Source organism: Pyrus communis, chromosome 1 (assembly GCF_963583255.1).
Source record: "Pyrus communis chromosome 1, drPyrComm1.1, whole genome shotgun sequence".
In the NCBI taxonomy this organism is placed as follows: Eukaryota; Viridiplantae; Streptophyta; class Magnoliopsida; order Rosales; family Rosaceae; genus Pyrus; species Pyrus communis.
In genome coordinates this window covers 41,407,287-41,430,660 of record NC_084803.1, presented here as the reverse complement: position 1 = coordinate 41,430,660, position 23,374 = coordinate 41,407,287, and the positions used below count along the sequence as shown (strand labels likewise).

The 23,374-nt window shown below is 36.1% G+C and overlaps 2 protein-coding genes across 2 annotated transcripts; one reads left to right on the top strand and one right to left on the bottom strand.

Annotated features, from left to right (window-relative positions):
• Nucleotides 1-122: 122 nt before the first annotated feature.
• LOC137728057 (separase) lies at nucleotides 123-17,450 on the bottom strand. The gene is made up of 27 exons (XM_068466944.1): nucleotides 16,810-17,450; nucleotides 16,427-16,604; nucleotides 16,238-16,342; nucleotides 14,618-14,752; nucleotides 14,059-14,513; nucleotides 13,779-13,887; nucleotides 13,510-13,635; nucleotides 11,307-11,600; nucleotides 11,029-11,145; nucleotides 10,689-10,910; nucleotides 10,457-10,567; nucleotides 10,169-10,315; nucleotides 9,688-10,056; nucleotides 9,519-9,608; nucleotides 9,098-9,358; nucleotides 8,875-8,998; nucleotides 7,928-8,752; nucleotides 6,865-7,102; nucleotides 5,722-5,824; nucleotides 4,271-4,468; nucleotides 3,783-3,838; nucleotides 3,475-3,704; nucleotides 3,136-3,376; nucleotides 2,453-2,861; nucleotides 1,510-1,785; nucleotides 1,228-1,315; nucleotides 123-1,055 (listed from the first exon to the last, which is right to left on the bottom strand). The coding sequence occupies exons 1-27, from the start codon at nucleotides 17,448-17,450 to the stop codon at nucleotides 544-546; spliced, it is 6,660 nt and encodes a 2,219-aa protein (XP_068323045.1). The 3' UTR covers nucleotides 123-543.
• A 2,477-nt stretch (nucleotides 17,451-19,927) lies between these two features.
• Nucleotides 19,928-23,374, top strand: LOC137747898 (uncharacterized). The gene is made up of 8 exons (XM_068488029.1): nucleotides 19,928-20,067; nucleotides 20,596-20,761; nucleotides 21,599-21,689; nucleotides 21,774-21,832; nucleotides 22,424-22,484; nucleotides 22,645-22,735; nucleotides 22,821-22,897; nucleotides 23,062-23,374. The coding sequence occupies exons 1-8, from the start codon at nucleotides 20,040-20,042 to the stop codon at nucleotides 23,176-23,178; spliced, it is 690 nt and encodes a 229-aa protein (XP_068344130.1). The 5' UTR covers nucleotides 19,928-20,039; the 3' UTR covers nucleotides 23,179-23,374.

Genomic DNA, 23,374 nt, shown 5'->3' with positions numbered 1-23,374 from the left:
AGCGGGACTGTCTTTTGGGTCTTCTAAATCCCATATTCATATTCTTCTTCGTTGTGAGCTTGAGAAGTCGGAATCAGAAGACTGCAAACAAATAAACTCCGTTATCAAAATCGCTACCCGTCCTTCAAATTATATGGAAGGTTTTATTCAACAAATTGGAAATAGGAAAAATTCTCAGCTGAACATAAGAAAGGAAAATCATGTACAGATTTGTCATTTCCCTACCAGCGTTCTAATAGTTCAAGAGCACGGCAAATGCCGCTAAAACGAAAAACTACTTCCGAATTCCAGCATTTCTGAACTGTGCTATAAATGGCGCAACAAAAAAATAGGCCAAAATACATGTAATCGAATGTAGGGAAAAGAAGGAAATTAGTTCGTATTGACATGTATACTAGACAACTTGTTTGTTGATTCTTGTTAGAACACACACCTTAAGTTTCCAGCCTATAATTGGTTGCTAAAATCGGAGACTTTAAGTTAACTTAAAGCCCGCGGCATTGATGAACTTGGAGAGCATGCCATTTTCCACACGATATGGTGCTACAAATCTTTTCTCCTTATGCCCGTAGGAACACCATAACATACTGGTGATGCTCCAATTAAGAAAGGAAGACTGCAAGCTTCACGAGCTTGACTTGTGAATGATCCAATCTTCGGCCTATGATCACAAGAAATCGTCATTGGATCACTTTCACAAGCTTCAGGCAATTTCTTCCTCAAGACTTTCTTCTTGGCAATACCTTGACGGCCCCTAATGCTCAATGCCTCAAATTCTTCTGCTACTTTGCATTCGGCACAACCCTCATAGGAACTCGATCTTTCTTTTAGCCAACCATCAAGCATGGCCTTTGCAAATCGGTTGATGTCCTTGTCTGTCACTTCCCATAAATTTCCAATAATGACAGGAGAACCAGCCAGCAGATAAGATAGTGCGGGACCGTGTGGAACATAACAACCATTCAGTGTCAGAGAACCACTACTACATCCCATCAAAAGAGTAGCAGCACAATTTTCCAGACTCTGAATCTGATGCATGGGAATATAGTTCACCCCTGTACCACAAGACATACAGACACAAATGTTCGGTTTGATGTTTTAAAAACTTTTTATGCCAAATATAAAAAAACCAGAATGATAAGGTATACTTATAATCATACGTACCACTTCCATGGCCGATATATACAAACAACGTAAATAATAAAGTATAATTATAATCAAACGTACCACTTCCGTGGCCGATATATATAAAGAGGTCATGGCTTTTCAAGGCTTCTGCCAATTCTTCAGCAGGGGGTGCACATCCGGCCTTCCCCTGTGCAGGGTATTTAAATGAAAGGTTACTTACGGAAACATATAGATTTGTGTTTATATGTATATATAAAATATGCCACATCCTCATGAATCTAATTTCAGACAGTGGTGAGGAATGTTTCAGAATTCCCCAATTATAGAACACAGACGTCTGTGCGATAGTAGGAAAGAGAAAAACAGAAACCAGGATATTACCTCCAAATTTTGATCCCTGAACCACTTCTCAAATTCGATTTGTGTGATACCTAGATCACCACCTGGGTTCAGGAGATAAAATGCATCCAACGGATCAATCGAAGGGAATGAAGCCTCCTGACAGAAGGCATGTGATAAGCCCCCTGGTTTCTTAGTACTACATGCAACTTTATCTTGATGGTAATTCTTCTCCAGCGTTGCAAAGATGCTCCCAACAGAAGGCATGCGATAAGCCTCCTGGTTTCTTAGTATCGGTATATTCTCCCAAGGAAGCATCTGTTAATCATCATTTAATCAGCTTATTTAAATGATGATAGGTGTATTGGAGAAATAGAAAGGTATCAGGTGTTATACAGAAAAGTGTAAGCTGCTAATTGCCTATTTAGCAAAAAGAAAACCAAGAAAGTTGTCTTGAATTTCATATACTGCCTTGTGCAAAAAAGAAAGCAGCAAAAAAACAAGCTAATTTGTCTTGAATTGACCTTGGATTACAAAAGCATGAATAATCAACCAAGAGCAGTTTCATGAGATGACACACTATATGCTCCACACATACAATGATCCAGCACAAACTTTCAAGAGACACAAAATAGTTTAGGGGCTAACCTTTGTAATCCTAGCATGACTAACAAGTTAACGACAATTGGACCAAAATGGTTGATGACCATCTAGAGTTATGTAGGAAATTGAGGGAAAGACTAGGATAATCATAATATATAATGAATTATATTGATCAAAATGGTTGACAACTCTTTTTATACTTCTGAGTAATTTCATGTTGTTCCGACACCCCCTTATTTCATTATAGAAAACTACAGAATTTGTTGACCATCCATGCTTTGCTCAATTTAAAAGATAATATTCAGAGAAGAAAAACATTTGGCTCATAACTTTGCAAAAACCTCTCTAAATAAGTAGAAAACAGAGGAACCAAGCACAATACCTGCACCTCGAAGTCCAGCACTAGAATGATGGGCTCTCTATTTACAGTATCTAGCCCTTCAAGCTCATTCACTGCTCCCTGTATTAGTTGGAAAGCCAATTCAGATAGTTTCTGATAACCATTAGATTCGTTAGGTGATGCCAACCAATTATTTTCCTCGGAACATCCAGCTTTACCAATATAGCAACCTTTCTTGAAACAAAGCTGTGAAACATATGCACCTCCTCCTTCAAAGGCATATTTGGAACCCCCAAGAATGACTCTCAGAAGACTCTCATCTATGTCCATTTTGCACTTAGATTTCAAATCCCGTGCCAGCTTCTTATGTACCAAGTCCAGCTGCTTGCAGTTTGACGATTCTCCCAGAAGCACATATTTCCAAGGACCAAACCATAAATCTTCTAAGTTCCTGGTGCATGAAGACATAACACCATGAGCGCCAAGTGATACACAGTTCTCCAAATTGAAAACTGATGTCTAATGTTAAAACATTAAACAAGGTACAGAATTTCGTTTTCATAAAAATTATACTGCCATTAACAGAATATATAGATTGAAAACCCAAATCTAAACTCATTATCTCAACAAAATCCAATAAAAATAAAATAGGTTGGTGGACATTCATGAGTCGCACAATTAAGCACACGAAAGTTTGCATACAAAGAGAGGAAAGAGAAACCTACTTCAACAATTTACAGAGGCGACGATCAAGCTTATTTCTCCACATCCACCATAACGCCCTATTCTCTTTTGTATCTTCTTCTTCTTCGATTGAAGAAGACAAATAACTCTCCTCCAATATCATTCTAAATTCTGGAGCTACCCTGTCAACCACAGTGGAACCCCATGGGCAGCACCAACGCTTTCCAACCTTTCCTTCAGAAACACTAACAGAACCAGAACTTGTATCATCAGAGGAGTCTCCTGTGGAAATTTAACATAAACAAATTACTGCAAGTGTTGATCAGTGCAAGACATGCTATGAACTTCTGAATTCATGCCTACCAACATTAAAAATTTACCTTCTAATACTGAATCCACAGGTAGAAGCATAATGATAGGTTGACTCTTCAAGTTCAAGCGTGATACAAGAATCCATGCATGAACACAAGTATGAAAGGACAACAGCTCCTGTAGGAAACTAGCATAAGGGCTTCCGAGCAAACTTATACAGATAATTGTTGTGCAAGGAAGGCCGGCAAAAAACAGTGTTACAAATCCTTCAAGTTCTTGAATAGACTCAGGTGCAAGCCTGCATCAGATACGAACAAATCGTGTTAGAATGGTTCAATAACAGACACCAACAATTTTGTAACGTGACAAACACAACCTGAGTAAATTCCTTTTTTCTGATCCCAAACAAGTTGAGCCAGGAACATGTGAACCCTGAAAATAAGGATTTTTAACAACATTAACTTACTAGTATGTGTTAAATAAAGGAATTAAACATTGGGTTTGCTATGCAACTACAACAATCTGGAATGCTAATTAGCTGAACACAATATGAAGATTAGAGAGCCTTAAAAGCAAATTCCAACATGCATTCACAGCAGTAGGGAGGTAATGTCCAAATGATGGTTTATTTCAATACTAAACAATCCAAGTGGTGACAAAACTTGTTCATAATTACCCAAGAACAGAACAATGAGTGTGCAACCAGAAAATATACCATTTGCATTTATCTTGGGAGCTAAGACATTCAAATAATTGATGTAAGCCCCCAAGTTTAAAATCTCTCATATAGATTCATTATTATGTATGTAGCTTGATTATTGCTTAAATAGACTAAATAAACAGAATCAAAGTGTGTAAACATACCTCAGTGTTTACAAGGTGCTGAACATTACATATCCCAGATATATTTGTGAAAAATTGGCAACTAAGATGAGTGCCAAGTGAAGCTTGATGGAAATAAGAAGCCCAATGGTTTTCACGGAGAGTTTTAGAAGAAGATGACAAAGAAAAAAGATCACTTGAGGCAGAAAGCACAAATATAGCTGCAAGCAATCTGGAAACCTGTTTAGCACCAAAAGTCAATCATCTTGAATAATGACAACTTTATAGAAACCAAATAAAAGCAAAACGACAAAAAATATAGGAAGACACTTGGATTTGTAATAGAAGAAACTCAAATCCATAACATCCAAATTAAATGCGGTTATTATTTAAGTTTTACACAGATAAGGAACTAAACCCAAGAACTAAAACTCCTTACAAAATAAGTCTGCTAACCTTACAACGCCGTGATCATCCACCCATATTCAAATTTTAACAAAACAAAAGAACACTAGTGAACTTAAATGATGTAGCAGTGACAATAAAAAACAATCTGAGCTCCTGTCATGTTTACAGAATCCAATAAATACAATTGAACTTACTCATAAAGCCATAGGAAATATTTTAAATGAAGAAAAGCATACCACAAGATCCTCTTAAATCTATATATTCTGTAACAAACACAATATAGTATGAACCCAGGACAGATCAATCTTTCAAAGGCTCCATAGCATTCCTCTACAAACCGTCAACCAACTTTTTGGACTGCATGACTCAATGCAGTAATACAATCCCATCATAAAATGGACCTCCCTTTTAAAAACATGGAACACAATGGATTGCGAGTTCAAAATAATTCCTGTAGAAATTATGGTTAACAGGATGTTCCAGATTACTTTTTAGGCATTTGAGTCACCATCCACCATTTGTAATGAGACTACACGCAGGACCAGAGGTTTGAATTCAAAGCCAAAAACACTCAACTGACCAAAATGCAAAGAAGCCACAGTTCAGGCTAAAGTTACTTAAAGCACTAAATGTTACAGAAGCAGCCAAGAAATTGTTTTCCTTTTCAATACATAAACATCCCCAACTATGTTAGACTATGTAATCCAATTTGACAAGAGTTGACCCTGTAACATTAAAATAAAACCAGGGTTACTTTCCGCCCAGTACGACAATGTTGCAACATGCCTTTCAAAAGAAGCTAGCTTTACTTGAGCCTAAAAAAAATGATTTCATTTTTCTTTTGGAAAAAAAGGAGTCATGAAACAAAAGAGATATAGTAGTTCATAAAGACAAACGCTCAGGATTTGCTCCTTACTATCATAGTGTGACGTATGCACTTGACATCAGAATAAAGTCCATTAACAACTCACAAACACATGGAGAATGATATATCAGTGAAAACACTACAGCCAATGCAATGAAAGGACCATGAAAGAATATAAATAGAAAATCAAAATAAAAGAAAAAAGAAAGGTAGAGTTGACCTTCTGGAAAAGTACAGGAACGTCGCGGCAGAGAACAAAAGCTAGCATCAACCAAGACACTAGTTTTGGTAGCTGAATATGAGGCAGATCAGAGCACATACTCCTGGTGAAAGAAAATCAAGAGAGAGAAAAACAATTAGCACTATTACAAATCTGAACAATGCACTCATGTTAACATTTGCATCTGTCATTAGGTATTTGCCTTGGAATTGAAATTTTTTCTTAGGTCTTTACATTGGCATCCATTTGTCAGTTAAAGCCAATATTCAACTGTAAAGGCAAAAAAAAAAAAATATTCAAAGCTAGCTTTTAGGACAGTTTTCCAGCGCTAAAGCATCATATAAGAAACAAACAATATGCTCAACACGATTGCTCTTTTTCTAAATTATCAATCATTTACAGATATCACTGTAGCACAAAGTGAATTTAGACACATGATACTAATTCTGGAAAACCTAAAATTCTTATTAGACGAACATATACACATGGCTTTGTTTCTAAAAGCATTTGGGCCAGTTAAGAGAAGCAACCAAACAAGTTTTGTTCTTCAATTAGGCAAAATTAGGATGCCATCCTTAGTCACCCTGGTTCTTTAAATAAAATTTTATACCCTTTTCAAGCTACTGGGACAAATTTTCAGCTGGCAACTCGGGATTTTCTATTACTTTTTTAGAAAAAGGGCTTTTGTGTTCCAAAGATGCCTTTCTTCTCCTAGTAAAACTAAAATGTGACTGTTTGGCTCCAAACATAAAGCAACTGATTATCATTCCAAATTATTAACTCCTTCTAAATTTTAGAGAGAGGGAGAGAAAAAAACTTGCATGAAATTCTCTCACTGTCTCTGAAAAGGTTTTCTTGCAGGTCAAGGGCACTTCCAGCAGATTTATTTTCTCTGAAAGTGACACAATTTCAATTTTTAAACTTTTTCGACATTGTTTGCTGCAATTGCATGTACCCATAAGAGCATGGGTAAACTGTATAAATCCATTGCAGCTTATCCCAAAAAGAAAAAAAAATTGAAGGCATTACTCATCTCTTTTATACTAAGAAGGAAGTGGCCAGTGATACTCCTGATTCTAAATTAAGGCATTTTTACGCAATAAGCATGCATAGACATACATAAGAACTTACTATTAAGATTACCTGGTTTCCTTAGAACAGTAACTCTTCAAAGACAACCAACTTATGTTCAACAGTACTTCTGCCCGTTCAACACAGAACACATCCCCGGGGATCTCCTTTCCCATTAAATCAAGCAAGGAAGTCAATGGAACAGTTGAGGTAATAGGACAAAATGGGTTTCGGCTGACCAAGACTGATACAGTTTGCACTATAATTTCATGTGTCTCGTGAATTTGACCACGACTCTCCAAGCATTTTCCTGAAAATTGCTAAATTTAATCAATAAATATTTTACGGCAACAAAAAAGTTTTAAAGCAAAACACAAAACAAAGTTCCATGTCCATTGGATCTCATACTTTAGCCATAACTTGCAAAACAAAATGCAAGAACACAACTATGTATGGAAATCATGACACGTTTGGCAATTCAAAAGCAAGAAACTATAGTGCTAAGAAAATTGTTAATAATACTAATGATAGCATTAAAAATGATAGGACAATTTTATGCAGATGAATCCACTCTTAAAAGTCTCTGAACTTCAGTTTCTTCCATGGCGCTATGTCTGACCTCTCAAAATCAAAATTAATCACACATAAAGTAAAATGGTACTGATCATTTCTCATTTCACAAAGATCAGCTACATAAACCACCACAACCACATGATAAAAAAGAGTCCTAAAACAAGGAAGAGGTTAGAGACAAAACTCAAAGCATCTTTCATAGTTCCAAAAAACGCACACAATAAGCATTGTCCATCCTTTTTCCAATAAGCATGACCACCACCATCACCACCTCGGCCCACACTACTGGTGCTGACACCATGCTCAGCCTCATCAGCGCTGGCCTTACCAAAGGGCAACACACATGAGCTGGCATTGGTGTTGGGAAATGAGGCAAGAGCCATGACTTGAATCTCTATCAATTTTTTAAATAATTTTCCTTTAGGCTAAAATAGTAACAAAATTTTCATTAAAAGATGGGTGTAATGAGAAATTATTACAGTGCAAACAGAAGTTCATTCAATAGACAAACATGCATGCAGATATAGAAAGTAAGAGATTATAACGTAGAGCTGCCCCCTACCTAATCCTGTGAGAAGCCTGAGTGATAAACGCCTGCGGACAAACTCCCATTTTAAATGTACTAAGTCTGTCACTAACCCAGATTCCATAACTTCCATAGGAAGACATTGCCAACACCTCATTTGGTTGCAAATGCAAGTTACATTGCTCCCAAAAGCAACCTCACAGCTTTTTAAATCCAAAAGAAATTCCCTCTTGCTAAAAGTATCAGGGCTATCATGCTCACTTTTTCCTTGCAGATGTTTTGAAGGACCAAGTTGGACAATGCCATTTCCACTTATGCTTTGGTTCTGAGAAGATTGATATCTAGACCGAGTTACCCTCAAATTGTGCTCAGGTACTGAAACCTGATTCTTCACGACCGGTTTTGGTGCATTTTTGGTCTTTTTACATTTTTTAGCATCCATCTTGCTTTTCAGGCCCTCCTTAGTGGGTTTTCTATTATCCCGCTGTTTTTCTTCAGAAACAGCATATATACTGCTAACACAATATCCAACGTCTTTAAAACTAGCTTTTCCAGGCATTGTCCATTCAACACACTCTTCTTCTGGACAACTAACAGAATTTTTCCACTCAGAAAGATTTAGTATGGCAATGGCTGATTTGTACAGGTTTTCAGCATGCGACAACTTATCTGACGATGTACTTCTTGTATTTTCAGAAATGCTTTGATATAAATCACCAAGATTCTGATTAACAGTTGCTTCCAGCAACAATCTGCATTTCATGCAAGAAAGATCTGTGCTGCAAGCCCCAAAATATTGCTTGGCACTTTGCAGTTCCTTTTCCGCCAAATCCCAAAGTTGCTGCTTGTGGTAAAGCTTTCCTAAAGTCACTCAAATTTGAACAGTGAATTAGCAAGTTATTACAATCCGCTTCTTTTGAAACCAGGGGCGAAGGAAGAAATAATTGTGAGACAACGGACAAGAAATAAAAGAGTTGTTATACCCAAGACAGTAGAAAAAACAATTGTAAATAGTGGCAAGCTCTGTGAGCAGGAAAAAGCTTTTCCAAATTGTAAAAAACCTTCGGCCTCAGCTCCTTTACCAATTATTTCAAGGATAACCCCTACCTGCAGGTTATATGGGAGATCCAAATTCAAATCCAATGTTAGTAAAAGATAGGTCCAGACTTGAACTTTGACAAGATTGACAGAAAGAGGAAGAAAAACCTGAAGAGTGCTCTCAAGATAACATTGAAGTGCATTCCATGGACTCAGATAATAGCTTTCCAGGTCACATGAACTAGTATCAAAAAGCCAAACTTCACTAGCAACTGATCTTTGCATATGCATATCATGAATGCTATATGTTAACTCCTGACAAATACCCCCTTCATTGTACTTTTTGGGCTGTCGCTCAGAAGAGAACATAAATTTCCCTCCAAATAGTTTAGCACGTAAGTTGTGAGCTTCTTTTGCATATGAGAGAGCCTACAGAATATTAAGAAATATGAATACAAAATCATCATGCAGGAATCCCCTTGATTAAACCATGAAAGCATCTCAACATCTAGTAATTAACAGTGCAAAATACTTTGTTAGCATTTAACAAACCAAAATAAATCAAGTAAAATAAACCAATGCAGACTACCTCAATTAACCGTCCATTTGAAACAAGTCTTTCCGATAAATCATAGTAGAGATATCCAGCTATGTAAGCAGACCAAGTCGATACAGGAGCCTAGAAGAAGAGTACCAAAATGTATTTATTGTGTCATTAAGGCATAAGAGTTCATGATGGCAACTTGAGAGAAACTTACCTGTGATATAAGTCCAAAAGCAGCTTCCTTAACTTCATCAATTGTGATATCTGATCGAAACAAGCTTTGATGATTCCATGGGCCCCGAGAAAAGTTTGGAAACAGAAATGAGAAACTATGTTGGAACACTAATAGTAATGGTCTGGAATCCTTTAGAGAATCTATCCAAAAAGCATTAGACTTTGAAAGTTCACCACAATGATCCGATAAGTTCATAATGAATGTCTCATTTACAGGTGAGGCACAAAGGGCATGGCTAATCCTCCTACATTCCCAAAATCTGGCCACGCACTTCTCTAATGGGACATTCCTCCATTTAAATAATCTAATCATAAGCTTATGTATATCATTATGAAAGTCCATGCAACCCTGAAGATAATGAAGAAACAAAAGCATTGTCATTGTTAAGAATAAAATCATGTCCTAAAGAAATAATATTTTCAGGTGGATCCTACAGCACCAACAACATCAGAGGACAAACCTTGATGGATAACAAATCAATGACATTGTAAAGTAGCAACATAGTATTTTCAGACAACATGGAGCACTTGTCAGCCGGAGAGCAATTATCAGGAGTAGAAATGCCCAACCATAGATTAATGGCAGCACTGATATCTTCAAGCACTCGCTGCTCATGAGTCATAACAAACACAAATCAAATAGTTGGAAATATTGTAAATTCAATGACACTTAAGCATATAGAAACAGCATATAAAGCTTTTTAGCAGTAATTACTCAATCTTAGTAAATAACTTTCATGATTTAGCACCTTTGAGTTGGGTTCAGCTTCCTGGGTAGAAAGTGCACGTAAGCAATATGCCACAGCTAATTGATGGCAAGGAGAAATTTCATGGGTACAGGTTTCATCATACATCTCACTCTGATACAGTAGCTTATTCATGTCAGCCAGAAACGCAAAAATCAAAGGGTTACCCGCTAAAGGCGAGTCATTAAGATTCGGAAATACAACAAAAAATAAACTAATATCTAAATTGACTTACAAGTAAACATATTGCATCCGATAAACACTGAATACAGTCCTTCAGACCATTGCTTCCAGAAAGCCTTAATGCCCTTCCCTTTTTCAACAAAATTCTTGATTTTTGTAACCAACTATTTGGTGTGACATACACATCTTTCAGCAGGAAATCTATAATTTTCATTTGCATTTTCTGACAAAACTTAGGGTTCACAGCAGTCATTCCCTCATAAGCAAGAAGTTCCTGATATTTCAAGATAGAAATGTAGACGTGAGAAAAGTTAGTACAAGTGCGACCTAAAGTCTTAGGGATATATATATATAATGAACTCCAACTGCAAAGAAATACAAAATGTTCCAACCTGTTCCAAAACGGTTTCGTTTATCTTCTTTGGGACTTTCTTATAAGACAATAACAAACTGTATAAGGTTGGAGCATCATCTTCAACATTCACATCCTTGTAACGTCTACATTCCATCTAGATATGGCATAATAAAAGTAAGATACCAGATACAGCATATTAAGTGAACACAATAGATAATTATAAGATGATTAGAATGAGATTTTGTGTCGACATTTGATGATTAGATGATGTTAAGTAAACACAATACGAAAAGTAAAGGAAATTCCAGATGATACCTTAACCCACTGCTTCACCACAGCCATAGGACCTGGCAGCCTCCCAAACAAGTTTGCAGCAATGGACCAATTTTCAAGGCTCTCTAATAAAGTTCTTTTCGCATCATAACTCTGCAATTCATTAAGAACGTCCAAAAGAAAAGCACTTCTCGTACAGCACTCATTATAGAAATCTAAAATGGCATCTTCTGACAGATCAACCTCGGACGCCTCTTGTTTGTGTACAAACATCTCACAAAGACGTATAACACGAGTCCATGATGCCTTGCAACATAAGTTCAATGCCTGTGATGCCTGCAGAGGTACTTTACAAAGTCAAGCAAAAGAAAGGCCTCAACAAGGAATTGTAAAGTACAAAAATGCTTTTGGTATAAGGTGGTTTTATCTTTTCATAGGAAACTACATTTCATTAAAAGAAAAGAGAAATTATAGTAGACGACATATACACTAAGCTTAAATAATTAAAAACCAGCCTCCACCAATAAACGATCCACATACAACTACAAAATCCAACAGCAATTCACAGAACAATCAAACAGCTACATCCCCATCCAATAAGATTGAAAAAGAGTATCTATCCTGTACAAAGTGACTACATGAACAAAAAGAAACATCAGAAAACAACAGAAAATTTCCTTGAATTTGGTTAAATTAGGTCAGGAGTGAAACATATTTAAACATAGCAGGAGCCTGGATTGTCTATAAGGGTCATGGCTAACTTCTAAGGATAAAAGGTTCAGTTAATAAGAAATAAAGCAGTGCCTTGTCTGGAACTCTATCCAGTTCAAATGAAAGTGCAGATGCACATATTCATCTAGAAGCTTAAACTATAGCACAAAGCGATCCTATTCTTAAGATCTACCGCATCTTGTATGGGTATTAAATCCATCTAGCATCGAACTTTCAAAAAGGGTATGGAGAAAAATTGCTCACTTTTCGTTATTACCTTATCAACTGCTTTTGAGTTATACCAAAGTGGCTACACTATATCATCTCCTTTAAGAAGCTCTCATTTTTTAAGTTATTCAGTCTGACTGTATAACATGCCAAACTGTCTGACAAGATATCGTTTTCCCTTTTTCAGCCACAATGTGTGTTATGTACCCACACACACAAATATATACATGACATTGTTTTATTTGAGGGGCTTTTCATCCTTGCAAAAAATGAACTTTGGTTGGAGAACTAAAGATAAATGTTTTGGATCTATCAAACTACAATGAGGAGTGGGGACAACAGAGCGTCCCTCAAATGGTCATATTTGAGGGATATACATATGTGAAACACATTGGACAGGGAGCAGATTAATACATTGACAACAGAGCAAACATCTTTAGATACTTGAGGTAAAACATTTGCATGACAATACTGCTATGGTGATACCCAAATCGAGTAGTGTAATATATGTATCTAACTCTAAAGGATTATCATGGCTCTTTACACATAAACAACTACAGAGGTGCCCCTCAAATATTCGATAGTATTTAAATATTAAGCCCATAGTTCCAGCATTTCTGCATATAGACAACATAAATAAATGTGTCAATTTCCAGATATATTCTTTATCTTGATACATGGTGTTTTTGGATAAAGAAATTGAGAGAAAAAAAATACAGAGAATTTTTTTCATTTGAACAATAAAATTTGGAGCGGAATGGAGACAAAAGATGAGAGGTTTGCAAAGAAAATGAAATTTGTGTTGTGCTTGATTTTTGAAAAAATATCCTGAATTAAACATTTCTTTCTGTCTTTCTTCTACCTATCCAAACAAGAATAAGAGAAAGTAAATACCCCCTCTTCCCTCTCGAATCTACTACCTAGAAATTTTAATAACTAAACGCAATATATACAAAAAAAATACCAAATCTATCTAATATGGACCTCAAACCAAGCCTCGGGAATCATCTTTGGAACTTAAAACAAAATAGTTCTGATGAAATGTAGATCAAACTAAATTACTAAAGCTAATTGTATAAAATGGTTGTTAAGAGAAAAAGAAACTTCAAACAAGATATAGTTCAATGTTTAGAATGGATGCATGGCAAGAATTTATTCAAGCCATAAAAGCACTTACAGAGCCAAGTACAATAAAGATAACAAGTAGAATATAATAGAAACCAACATTACTTTAGACTGAAAATGATGCTTCTCATACTACACCATATGCCATCCAGTCATAAATATTCATTCTGTAAAAGAATACCTCTTTTAGCTCCTTGTTCCGGTACAAATGTACCCCGATATTGTACAGAGAGACATACAGATGCTTTAGACCATGAGGTTGAATCCAAACACTGGTGATGACATTTTCAAGTATTTGCACACTCTTCTGAAATAAGAAAAAGGCAAGCCAATTACCTAGTTTGCGCAGATAAAGATTGTGCTGTACAAGAGTCATAAGAAATAAACATTTCACTAATGAGAAAACAAATAACTGGGACCATTTCAGCATTATATCACAAGAATGACAACCTGAATGTTCAGCTTTGTTATGATGGAGAGGGTAAAAGCAGCCACAGCAACATCAAGGGTGCTGTTTCCATCAAATCCATCTCTATCCACCTCATATGTACATCTGTACCTAGGCACAAGCATATTTCAGATAAATCTTGCAACATCAACTGACTATAATCTTGTAGGACAGTAGTTAGGGAAAAGACTGAAGAAATTGTGGATTAAAAGACCAAGCAACTTCATTCACGTGTTCATAGTACTCAAAGAAACGAAACACTGAACCTTATCATTGACTCACATTTTAAGAGAAAGAAAAATGTCACAAAACTGATGGAATGCACCCTGGATATGGCACACTTCAGTAGAAACAGAAGCAGCTTCATTATTAGTAATAATCTGTTTCCTTCCTGAATTTACAAACTCTGTGAGCGGCTGGCATAAGAATTTCAATGCATTAAAATAAGACAGAAGATAGTTCTTTCTATCCTTCTGCATTTGAATCAATGAGTCCCCACTGTCCGAACTCAATTGCGAATTGGATAACAAAGAGTCGTCATTGCAGCCAATTTGGAAATAACTTCTCAATGAACCAAGCAAACCGGACAAGCGATTCACTGTGTCCCCATCATCAAGCAAAACTCTAATTGCACCTTCAAAGGATTGAAAATGACCAACTTTTGACTTCATACTACGATCAACAAAGTGCAATCCAGTGGCATAAACCCTCAGAATTAACTGAAAAGGTGTTCCAGCCTGCACAAAAAGGTAGTATTTTCATTACAACATACAAATACAAACACTGCCAATGAGTGCCAGTTTAGTGAAATTTATATGAGCAAACTACATAAATAAGATACCTGATGGAAATCACCTGCTAACTTATTTAAATGAGATCCAATAATACCGCAAAGGTTTGTGTTTGTATTTTGACATTTCTTGGCACAATAAGCAATAAGTTCAACTAACTCTTTTCCTGTATTTTCCACTTCAGCCTGCCAAAGTTTACAGAAATGCAATCATTCTGACTAATTCAAGTTATAAATCCATAAGTAATTATCTCCAAACAGTTCATATGAAGATAGCACCACCTCCAAAAGTAAAGAAATTGTATATAAGGTTCAAGGCAACATTTGTTTATGAGGTACAATTCAAATAAATAAAAAGTTGCCATCAAGATGTAACTCGGTAACAAGGGAAAGTACTAAAAGTCCACGCATATGAATTGGTAATCAACTGTATGTTGCAGTATAATTCTCATAAGAAAGACAATAAAAAGTACTTAGTCCAAAGAAAATTGATGAAAATGAACAATAAACAAGTGGAAAATCTAGCTTAAGTTCTCCTCCACACAAGAACTTTAGTTAGAGACCCTGTCATATAATTTCTTCACCAAAATTAAGGTCCAAAGATAGCACGTTGTGTTCATTTATTAAGGGATAGTAACAAATTAAAACATACATTGCATGAGAATTTTAGTATACTAAAAATATGAAGTAATTCAGATTAAATACCACGCAGACTAGTCCAAGGTTTTACAAGGGTGGTGCTATCCAACACTCCTTTTTACCTTTCCCACACTCCTCTAAATTCCCGGCCGTCAAATTGAATGAATTGAAGAGGATCAAAGGGCAAAAATTAACAGAGGGTGTGTGGATGGCACCACCCTTTTACAAAGGACCTATATGCTACTAATTAGAATGATTTTTTAATTAGGATATTCTCATGTACATTCACTTCTACCGAAAATTTGATACTTGTTTATTTTATGATCAAATAACAATTTTTTAATAAATATTAACTAAACTGTTACATTATTTGCAGAAACAACAATTAATATAAAAGTCAATTCAATTAGACATAATATTCTTTTCTCTATTTTTTTGTCAAAGAGTCAAATAATATTTGTGGTCTTCAATAATCACTGTGATATTTTTCCCTTTTCATTTTCCTCAGATAAAAGTGAAGCGGAAAACCTACCCTAAATTAATTATCTAACTATACCATTGTAATGCGATTGTTGAGCCAAAAGAATAATACAATTAAGAAAACAATTATGATATGTCTTAAAAAAGAAAACAAAGGCAATCAAATCGGAGGTCTAAATCATACCAAGTACATACAACGAAAAAAAAATGTAACAACTAAAAAATCTGCATGATCTGATGTCTAATTCCCAAGCCATCATACATTTTCAAAAAGGCCAAAGTACTTTGAACCCAGAAGATATGGAAACCTTTCTTTAGCTTAGTTATTATATGGTATCCCAAAGTTCAAGAATACAAATAAAAGCATGTGATCATATTTCTGCCATTTAGTTGAAATAGAGGTCAAAATGTCTAATACAAACTGGCTCAGCCTTCAAACGAATATCTGGAAACTAAACATTGACATGGGCACTGACGATTTATGAGCATAGACATCTTGGTCAAATCACATTCCTCAATCCTAAAATACACATTTAAAACCATCTGCATTACCTTACATTCGTGGACAAGGGAGTCCAACAAGCAAAATAAGATGCGAGTGAGTGTGAATGTATCCTCTTGAAACAAGAATAAAGATGAACATATTGTACGGGCAAACTGTATGAACAAAAGAAAAAGACTGATTAGATACGTGCATCAAATTTTTATAAAATCCGTACTATAGAATCAAACATAGGCTACCTTGAACATTGTGTCTTTCATTGGCGACTTAGCATACTCGGTCATGGTTACAATGCAGAACTTTTGCACAAGATCCCCATTGAACACCGATAGCTCCCCAACTAAAAATTGAGTACACCTACTCAGATAGGCAACCAGATTCCTGTGCAACTTCTCACATGTGCTTGCATCTAATACCCTAAGACATTTCATATCAGGTACACCAATCAGTAAACTACTTATCATTGCTGTAAAATCACAAATAATGTTTAAGTGCTCGAAATGCCAGTGAAACTGTGCCTGCTTCAGATAAGTTCAGGGTTCTGCTTTTCAACTTGAAACATTTAATTCAAAATACTAACAGCAATATTGTACGGAAAGCGAAAATCGGATGACTCACTCACCGGAACCACGGCATGACCTCCTCAGCCAAACAAAGCACCCGCTCAAACACCTCACTGTCCTTACTCTGACTCATGGCCGCACATTTCACAAGCGTCACCACAATTTCACCCACCAAAGACCCAAAATCTTTATCTCCACCCCCCTTCTCCACATCCGGCACAAATCTCCGATCCGATTTCACCGATTTCTTCGATCCACATTCAATCGCCTTAAGGCTCTCCAAAACCCTAAACCCCTCACTTTCCGCATCCTTGTACCGCCCACATGACACAAGGCAACTCACCATCCTCACCCTCGGGTAGTGAAACGAGTACGGTGAAGCGGACAACACAGAGGACACGGCGGCCAGGCAGTCGAGGCAGAGCCGGTAAATATCGAAGAGTTCTAGGGCAAATTTGTCATCTAACTTTGAGGGGTCGGCGAGGCGTTTGGGGAGAAGGGATAGCGAGCGGTTGAGGAAGGGGAGGAATTTCTTGGCGAGCGTGCGGAGGAGGGTTTGGTGGTCTTGGGATTTGGTTGGTTTTTTTGTTTTTTTGGGGTTCTGGAGTTCAGTGAAGGGCTGAAGGTAGGCGGCGACGAGGGGATGAAGGCCGGCGGAGTTGGAGGCTTCAAGTTTTGAAACGATGGCGGTCTCCTCCATGGCCTGTGGAGAGAGAGTAAGAAATGTCTAAGAAATGTCTGGCTTTTTCTGGGCCTAGGGCGCGCCAAGACATTCCCTTTCGAGCTTATTTAAAAAAGAAAGGAAAATGGAGCTGTATTTCCCATTTTACTTTCAAGGAGAATTCTCCCCTCCTAATCTATCTCTCATTCGTCTTCTTTTTTAACGATTACGGTTAAGTCATATCAACATTTTGTATTAATTTTTTTATAAAAATAATAAGACAAAAAATAATATGTGAAGAATGATGGAAAGGGGATGGGACTAGGAGGAAAGATAATCCTACACCTTTTGCTTTTCCAAGTTTGGTGCACTTACTACTTTTAGTTTTCTTCTTATAACTTTTATACTTAAAATTTGATTCTTTTGCCATTTTGATACTTGTATTAGTACTGGTTTGATATGATGAGTTTTTTTTTTTAAAACGGGTATCCAAAAAAGTCAGTTTTTTTGTGTTTGGTAAACATTCAACTTCAGTTTTTTTCACAGTTTTGGGCGAAAAAAAATTGAAATTTCAAAGCAGCAAAAGCTACCTTTAAAAAATTGACTTTTTTTGCTTCCACTGCTTATGCTCAAACCTAATTTGCAAGAAGCGATGAGCCCTTTAACGAAACTTTCAACCAAAATGACCTTAAACAATTAAATAATTACACATAAGACCAATTGGAAAACGTCGCCGACTTCAATTGGAAGGTCGTCCTCGCCGATCCTGCCACAACGCCATTCACTCCCAGCTTCAACAATCACCGTTATTGACCTTGGATTCCATACCCTAGGACGTTGTTTTTGCCTCTATCCTTCCTCCCATCTCTTGTCTGTCTTCTCTCACTCCCATGCCGACAAAATCGTACTGAGAAATACCACCATCTTTTCCAGCGAGGACCAGATTCGGTTTTGGCATTGCAAATTTGCCAAATTTCCCAGGTTGCACCACTTATAGGTGACTGATCTTCATATTTCTGCAAATTATGAGAGCCCATATTGCTTAGACGGACACCAAAACTCAATTATTCCAAATACCCAAAATTAAATACAAGAAACTACTTCATATGATCAAATTCACACTACACAAGTTCAAAAAGAAAAAATGATTAGTCTCGGAAGAAGAAAGAAATCAACATCCTGGAGCGTTGGCCTTGCCCAATGTATATAATGAACTCCTCGAGCAACTAGACCATGTATGTACTGCAAATTAGATGATAGGTGGGAGAGATTGAGGAACGGAGCATAAAATAAAAAAGAAGAAGACGGAGCAAAAAAAAATAAAAACTGAGAAAATTGGGGTTGTGAGGGAGACTTCTAGAGAGATGTTTTTGGTTTTTGGAAAGTCTGGTTCAGTAGTGGGGTAGTGGGAGAGACTTCTCAATGCAAATGGAGAAAATAAAGGGGGAAGACTTAAAGAAAATTAAATTAATGGCACATCTAATATTATACAATTTTTGGTTATTTCACACAGTCACAACTGTTTTACATAAAAGTTTACCAAACACTATAATATTATTATTATTTTTTTTTTTTCCAAAAGCACTTTTATAAAAAAAGTTTACCAAATACTCTGCTGCTTTATTTCACAGCTACTTATTCTAACAACACAGTAGAAGCAATTTTTTTTCAAAACACAGCAATACCAAACCAGCCCTTAGCCTAGTCGTTAACTTTTTTTGTTAACTGATGACATGGCAAGATCTTTACTTGCTAATTCTCAAGTATCATGAAATTTGCACTTTTTTACCTTTAATTTTTTTTATCTCACTTTCATTATCTAAAATTACGTTTTGATCTCAAATTCATATTTCTATTAGCCTAGCATCATGAACTCCGTTAAAACTTGACGTGGAATTTGACAAGATGATGCATAAACGTAGGATTGTGGGTCCCGCAAGGTGTAGAAGGTGGTTAAAGGAGATTTTGAAATAAGTTCCCGCCAAAATAAAATTTTTCAAAAACTTAAAAATAGCATATTCTGTCAGCCTGCCACCTGCACACAGAAACCTAATTTTCGCAAAAAGTTTTTGACTTTTTTAATTTTAATTTTTTTTTTGTTACTTTGCAAAAAAAAAAAAACATTTTAATTTTGTGAGTCATAATATCACGTTTTTGCACAATCATCGTTTAGTCATCATAACATAAATCTATAAATTTGTTATGTGACCTAAAATTGAGGTTGAGGTAGTAAAATGTAGTTTACAAACTACTTTTCAAAGCATGGGCTGTATTAGAGTTTTGAGAAATTTAAGCATGGGACGCATAATTTCTCAACACCCAAAGAATAGAATCAAAGTTTATGACGCGAGATTTGTGGTCAGGAAAGACTAAAATGATTATATGAGTATTTCTAACGCCAGAATAAGTGGATAATCGTGGTATGCCACCGGTTGTCCCATTTTTAAAAATGAAAATAAGTTTATGACCCATCCAAACCGGGCCTAACCGACCCGCCATCAACTGGCAACTCAAAACCCTAGAAACAAAGAACGATAAAACCCTTTTGCCGCTCGTTGGGGTTTCTGCAGTCGCAGGGGGCAAAAAGCAGAGAGCCAACCAGAAGCCGCCCACTTCCAATCCTTCGCCATGCCTAAGTCTAAGCGCGATCGACAAGGTCCGCAGTCTCACTCCTTTCTGTTTGGTTGCCGAGAAAACTTGCAGAAAACCAAGAAATTCCAATCCTTTTATTCGTTTTTAATATTAATACATATATAAGTATATTTATGTTTCGAACTGTCAGCTGAAATCTCTGTAAATTAGGTTGTTTATCATGAATTAAGAGATTGTTTTCTTTTGTTTTACATATAATTGGTTTTGGGTTTGAATTGTTGAATTCTTTTTCTATTTTTTTAATATTATGTTTGTGTGGTTTAAATTGGAAGCTAAAATTAAATTGGTTTGAATTTTGTTTCATATTATTTTCATTTGTTAAGAGTTTTTAGTTTGATGGTAACAGAAATTTAACTTGTAAAAAATGAAAATTTTGATAATTATTGAAATTTGATGCATATGATGAAAGTTTTAATTTGTTATCTCGTACATCTTGCGAGCATTGAGCGATTGGTCTTATGAATTGGAGAGTGGTATGAAATATGAATAATGTTATGGTCCGTTTTGTGATTGATTGAATTAATGGTTGCAGTTACATTATCCAAGACAAAGAAGAAGGGAAGGGAACATAAAGAAACAATAGTAAATACAATTCGGCAGGCAGCGGAAGATTACAGTTCTGCTTATGTGTTCTCTTTTGAGAACATGCGGAATCACAAATTCAAGGAGTTCAGAGATCAGCTCAAATCAAACAGCAGGCAAGTTCATTTTTAAAATGCTCCATTGGTTTTAGTGGTAACTGGTAACTCAGTATGTATGCCGTGAAATTTAGAGAAACAAACTCGCACGCTGATGTTTGGTACCCAAAAAAAAAAAAAAAAAAAACAAAAACTCAAGTTGACATTGCAGTTTTAGGCTGATAATTCGTTGAATACGCAGAATACTTTCAATCAATGTTTCAACTCTTCTTAATTTGATTGCATCCTAAACATGGAGAGTATCGGTCATCTATAAGTTGTTTTGCAATATAAGCTAAGAGAGGAGAGACTTTGCAGATAAAAATGGAGAAAATAAATTCAACTTTTTTTGTGCTTTGATTGGTTTTCCTAGGAAGAAATTAATTGTATTTTTTCATCGGTGGGGTGCTCTGTAATCTTAAACAATGTAAGACTTCAAATTCTTTTTCCCATCTCTCAACTTTCAAAGAAAATTAAAATGTGGCCAAGAAAAATTTGATGCTTCTTATGGCTTTGAGGATGGAAACTTTTTCAAGGCGTGAGAAAGCATCTTTACAAAACCCAGGCAGCCTTTTCAAAATCAAACTTTAAAGCCTTAAAACGATTTAAGATCACTTTCCTGTGGACAACCAACCACAATTGAAAGTGAGTTGTTGGCCGAGAATTGATCTTTGAACTAGAAAAAGTTGGCTTTGAGAGAATAAATCCTGTATTGGAGTAAACTAACTGTGCTGATAATATGGTTATTTCAACTTGTACATGTAAGTATGTAATTGTTTTGTGGAAAGATAAGTTTCTTAGTCATGGATTCTACAATATGAGCAAGTGTATCATGAGGGATTTCATTGTTGTTCTCAGGTTTTTCCTTGGCTCAAACAAAGTCATGCAAATTGCCTTAGGTCGGTTGGAATCTGATGAGATTAGACCAGGCCTCCACAAAGTTTCTAAGGTACTCCTTTATTGCACCCAAGATTTCTACTGTCTTTTTTTAAGTTGAAATTATTGTCTTATACCTTTTGTTTATTTTTCTTAGGTTCTGCATGGAGATGCTGGTCTATGTTTTACCAATTTGCCTAAGGTAGAGGTTGAAAGGTAAAAGAACACATTTACTCATGTTTACACGCTTGGGAAATGTATGGAGTTTTGGATTATCTACTTATATAGGTGATGGGCGATATGAAGCTTTATAACTCAGTTCATAGAACTTCACAATATTGTACCTTATTGACATATAAGGGAGTCTATGATGGTCAATTATATGAGATCCATGCCTGCAGTGATTTTACTGAATGTGGATTACAAAACACATATGTCTTTATCTACATTATGAATACTCTATTAACGCACCTTACCTGTGGAAAAATAGTTGAAATAAAAAGAATATAGTACAGTTTGAAGGAAGAAACTAAAGTTTGCTAATAGTGAGATGTTCAACAATATAAATACTCTATTAACGCATCTTATCCCTGGTTAATCGAATGTTTCTGGTGAAGAGCTTTGGTGCGTACATTATTTTTCCACTTATAATTGTTCTGATCTTGTGGTTGTAGGGTACCTCGAGAGTTTTATCTGAATATGTGCTCATTTTCTTTTTAAGTTTCAAATTTTGAAAATATCCTTTCTTCCAAGTACCTTGTACTTGTTTTATTTTACTATGTTTTCAAATCCTCTCTTTCTTTGCAGGTTATTCAATGAATATGAGGAGCATGACTTCGCAAGGACAGGAAGCGTTTCAACGGAAAAGGTTCTTGATATTTTTATTTTTTTTGTGTGTAGTTAGTGTTATATTGTGAGGTTATAGTTGAAACACTAGACTTATCTTCTGGGGTTATATTATTTGGTTTAGCTGTTAGCTTTCAACTATTCCAACCATTAACTCGTGAATCTTCTTTCAAATGTATTAGGTGGAGCTTAAGGAGGGTCCTTTGGAGCAATTCAGTCATGAGATGGAGCCCTTTCTTAGAAAACAAGGGATGCCTGTCCGATTAAACAAAGGTACCTATTTGCTTTCTTGGTTTGCCAGTCTCTGCACTTGTAAGAGAAGACAATGTAAACGGTTTGGGTCTATTCATACTTGCAGGTGTTATCGAGCTTGTTTCAGACTTCCTTGTCTGTGATGAAGGAAAGCCTTTGTCACCTGAGTCAGCTCGGATACTGGTTTGTTTCATGATCATATTTTTACTTGGTTTGTATTTCAAGTACATCCCAACTGAGTTTTTATGCATGACGGTTACCCTCAATTTCTCGTATTATGAAATCTGTTGAAACAAATGAGTAATGATAATAATACGTGTGACCTAATTTACCTTTTTTGTACGCAGCGTTTGTTGGGAACCAAGATGGCTAGTTTCCGACTTCACTTGATTTGCAGATGGAGCCCTGGTGATTTTGAACAATATGCTCCAGGACCAGATGATTCAGGTGTCGAATCCTCGTAAATGCTAAATACGGGATCCATAGGCATTTTTGAATACAACACTAGTGGGACTGGGTGTGGGGAAGTATGATGTGTTTGTTGTATTATGAAATACAATGGCTCTTGCAGACCCTCGGGCAATTTTTGAGTTCGTTCTGGTTTTTGGTCGTAGTCTGTAACCTCTGCACTTTCAAAATTTTAATCCATATGTTTTGACC

What these genes read in the sequence shown, in the direction of transcription:
- LOC137728057 (XM_068466944.1), bottom strand. Translation starts at nt 17,450, where the DNA reads ATGGAGGAGACCGCCATCGTTTCAAAACTTGAAGCCTCCAACTCCGCC. An exon ending in GAGGTCATGCCGTGGTTCCG is followed by an intron (nt 16,605 to 16,809) that starts GTGAGTGAGTCA and finishes GAAATGTCTTAG; the next exon opens with GGTATTAGATGCAAGCACAT. An exon ending in TGTGGATTCAGTATTAGAAG is followed by an intron (nt 3,377 to 3,474) that starts GTAAATTTTTAA and finishes AAATTTCCACAG; the next exon opens with GAGACTCCTCTGATGATACA.
- LOC137747898 (XM_068488029.1), top strand. Translation starts at nt 20,040, where the DNA reads ATGCCTAAGTCTAAGCGCGATCGACAAG. An exon ending in GCCTCCACAAAGTTTCTAAG is followed by an intron (nt 21,690 to 21,773) that starts GTACTCCTTTAT and finishes TATTTTTCTTAG; the next exon opens with GTTCTGCATGGAGATGCTGG. An exon ending in GCCTGTCCGATTAAACAAAG is followed by an intron (nt 22,736 to 22,820) that starts GTACCTATTTGC and finishes TCATACTTGCAG; the next exon opens with GTGTTATCGAGCTTGTTTCA.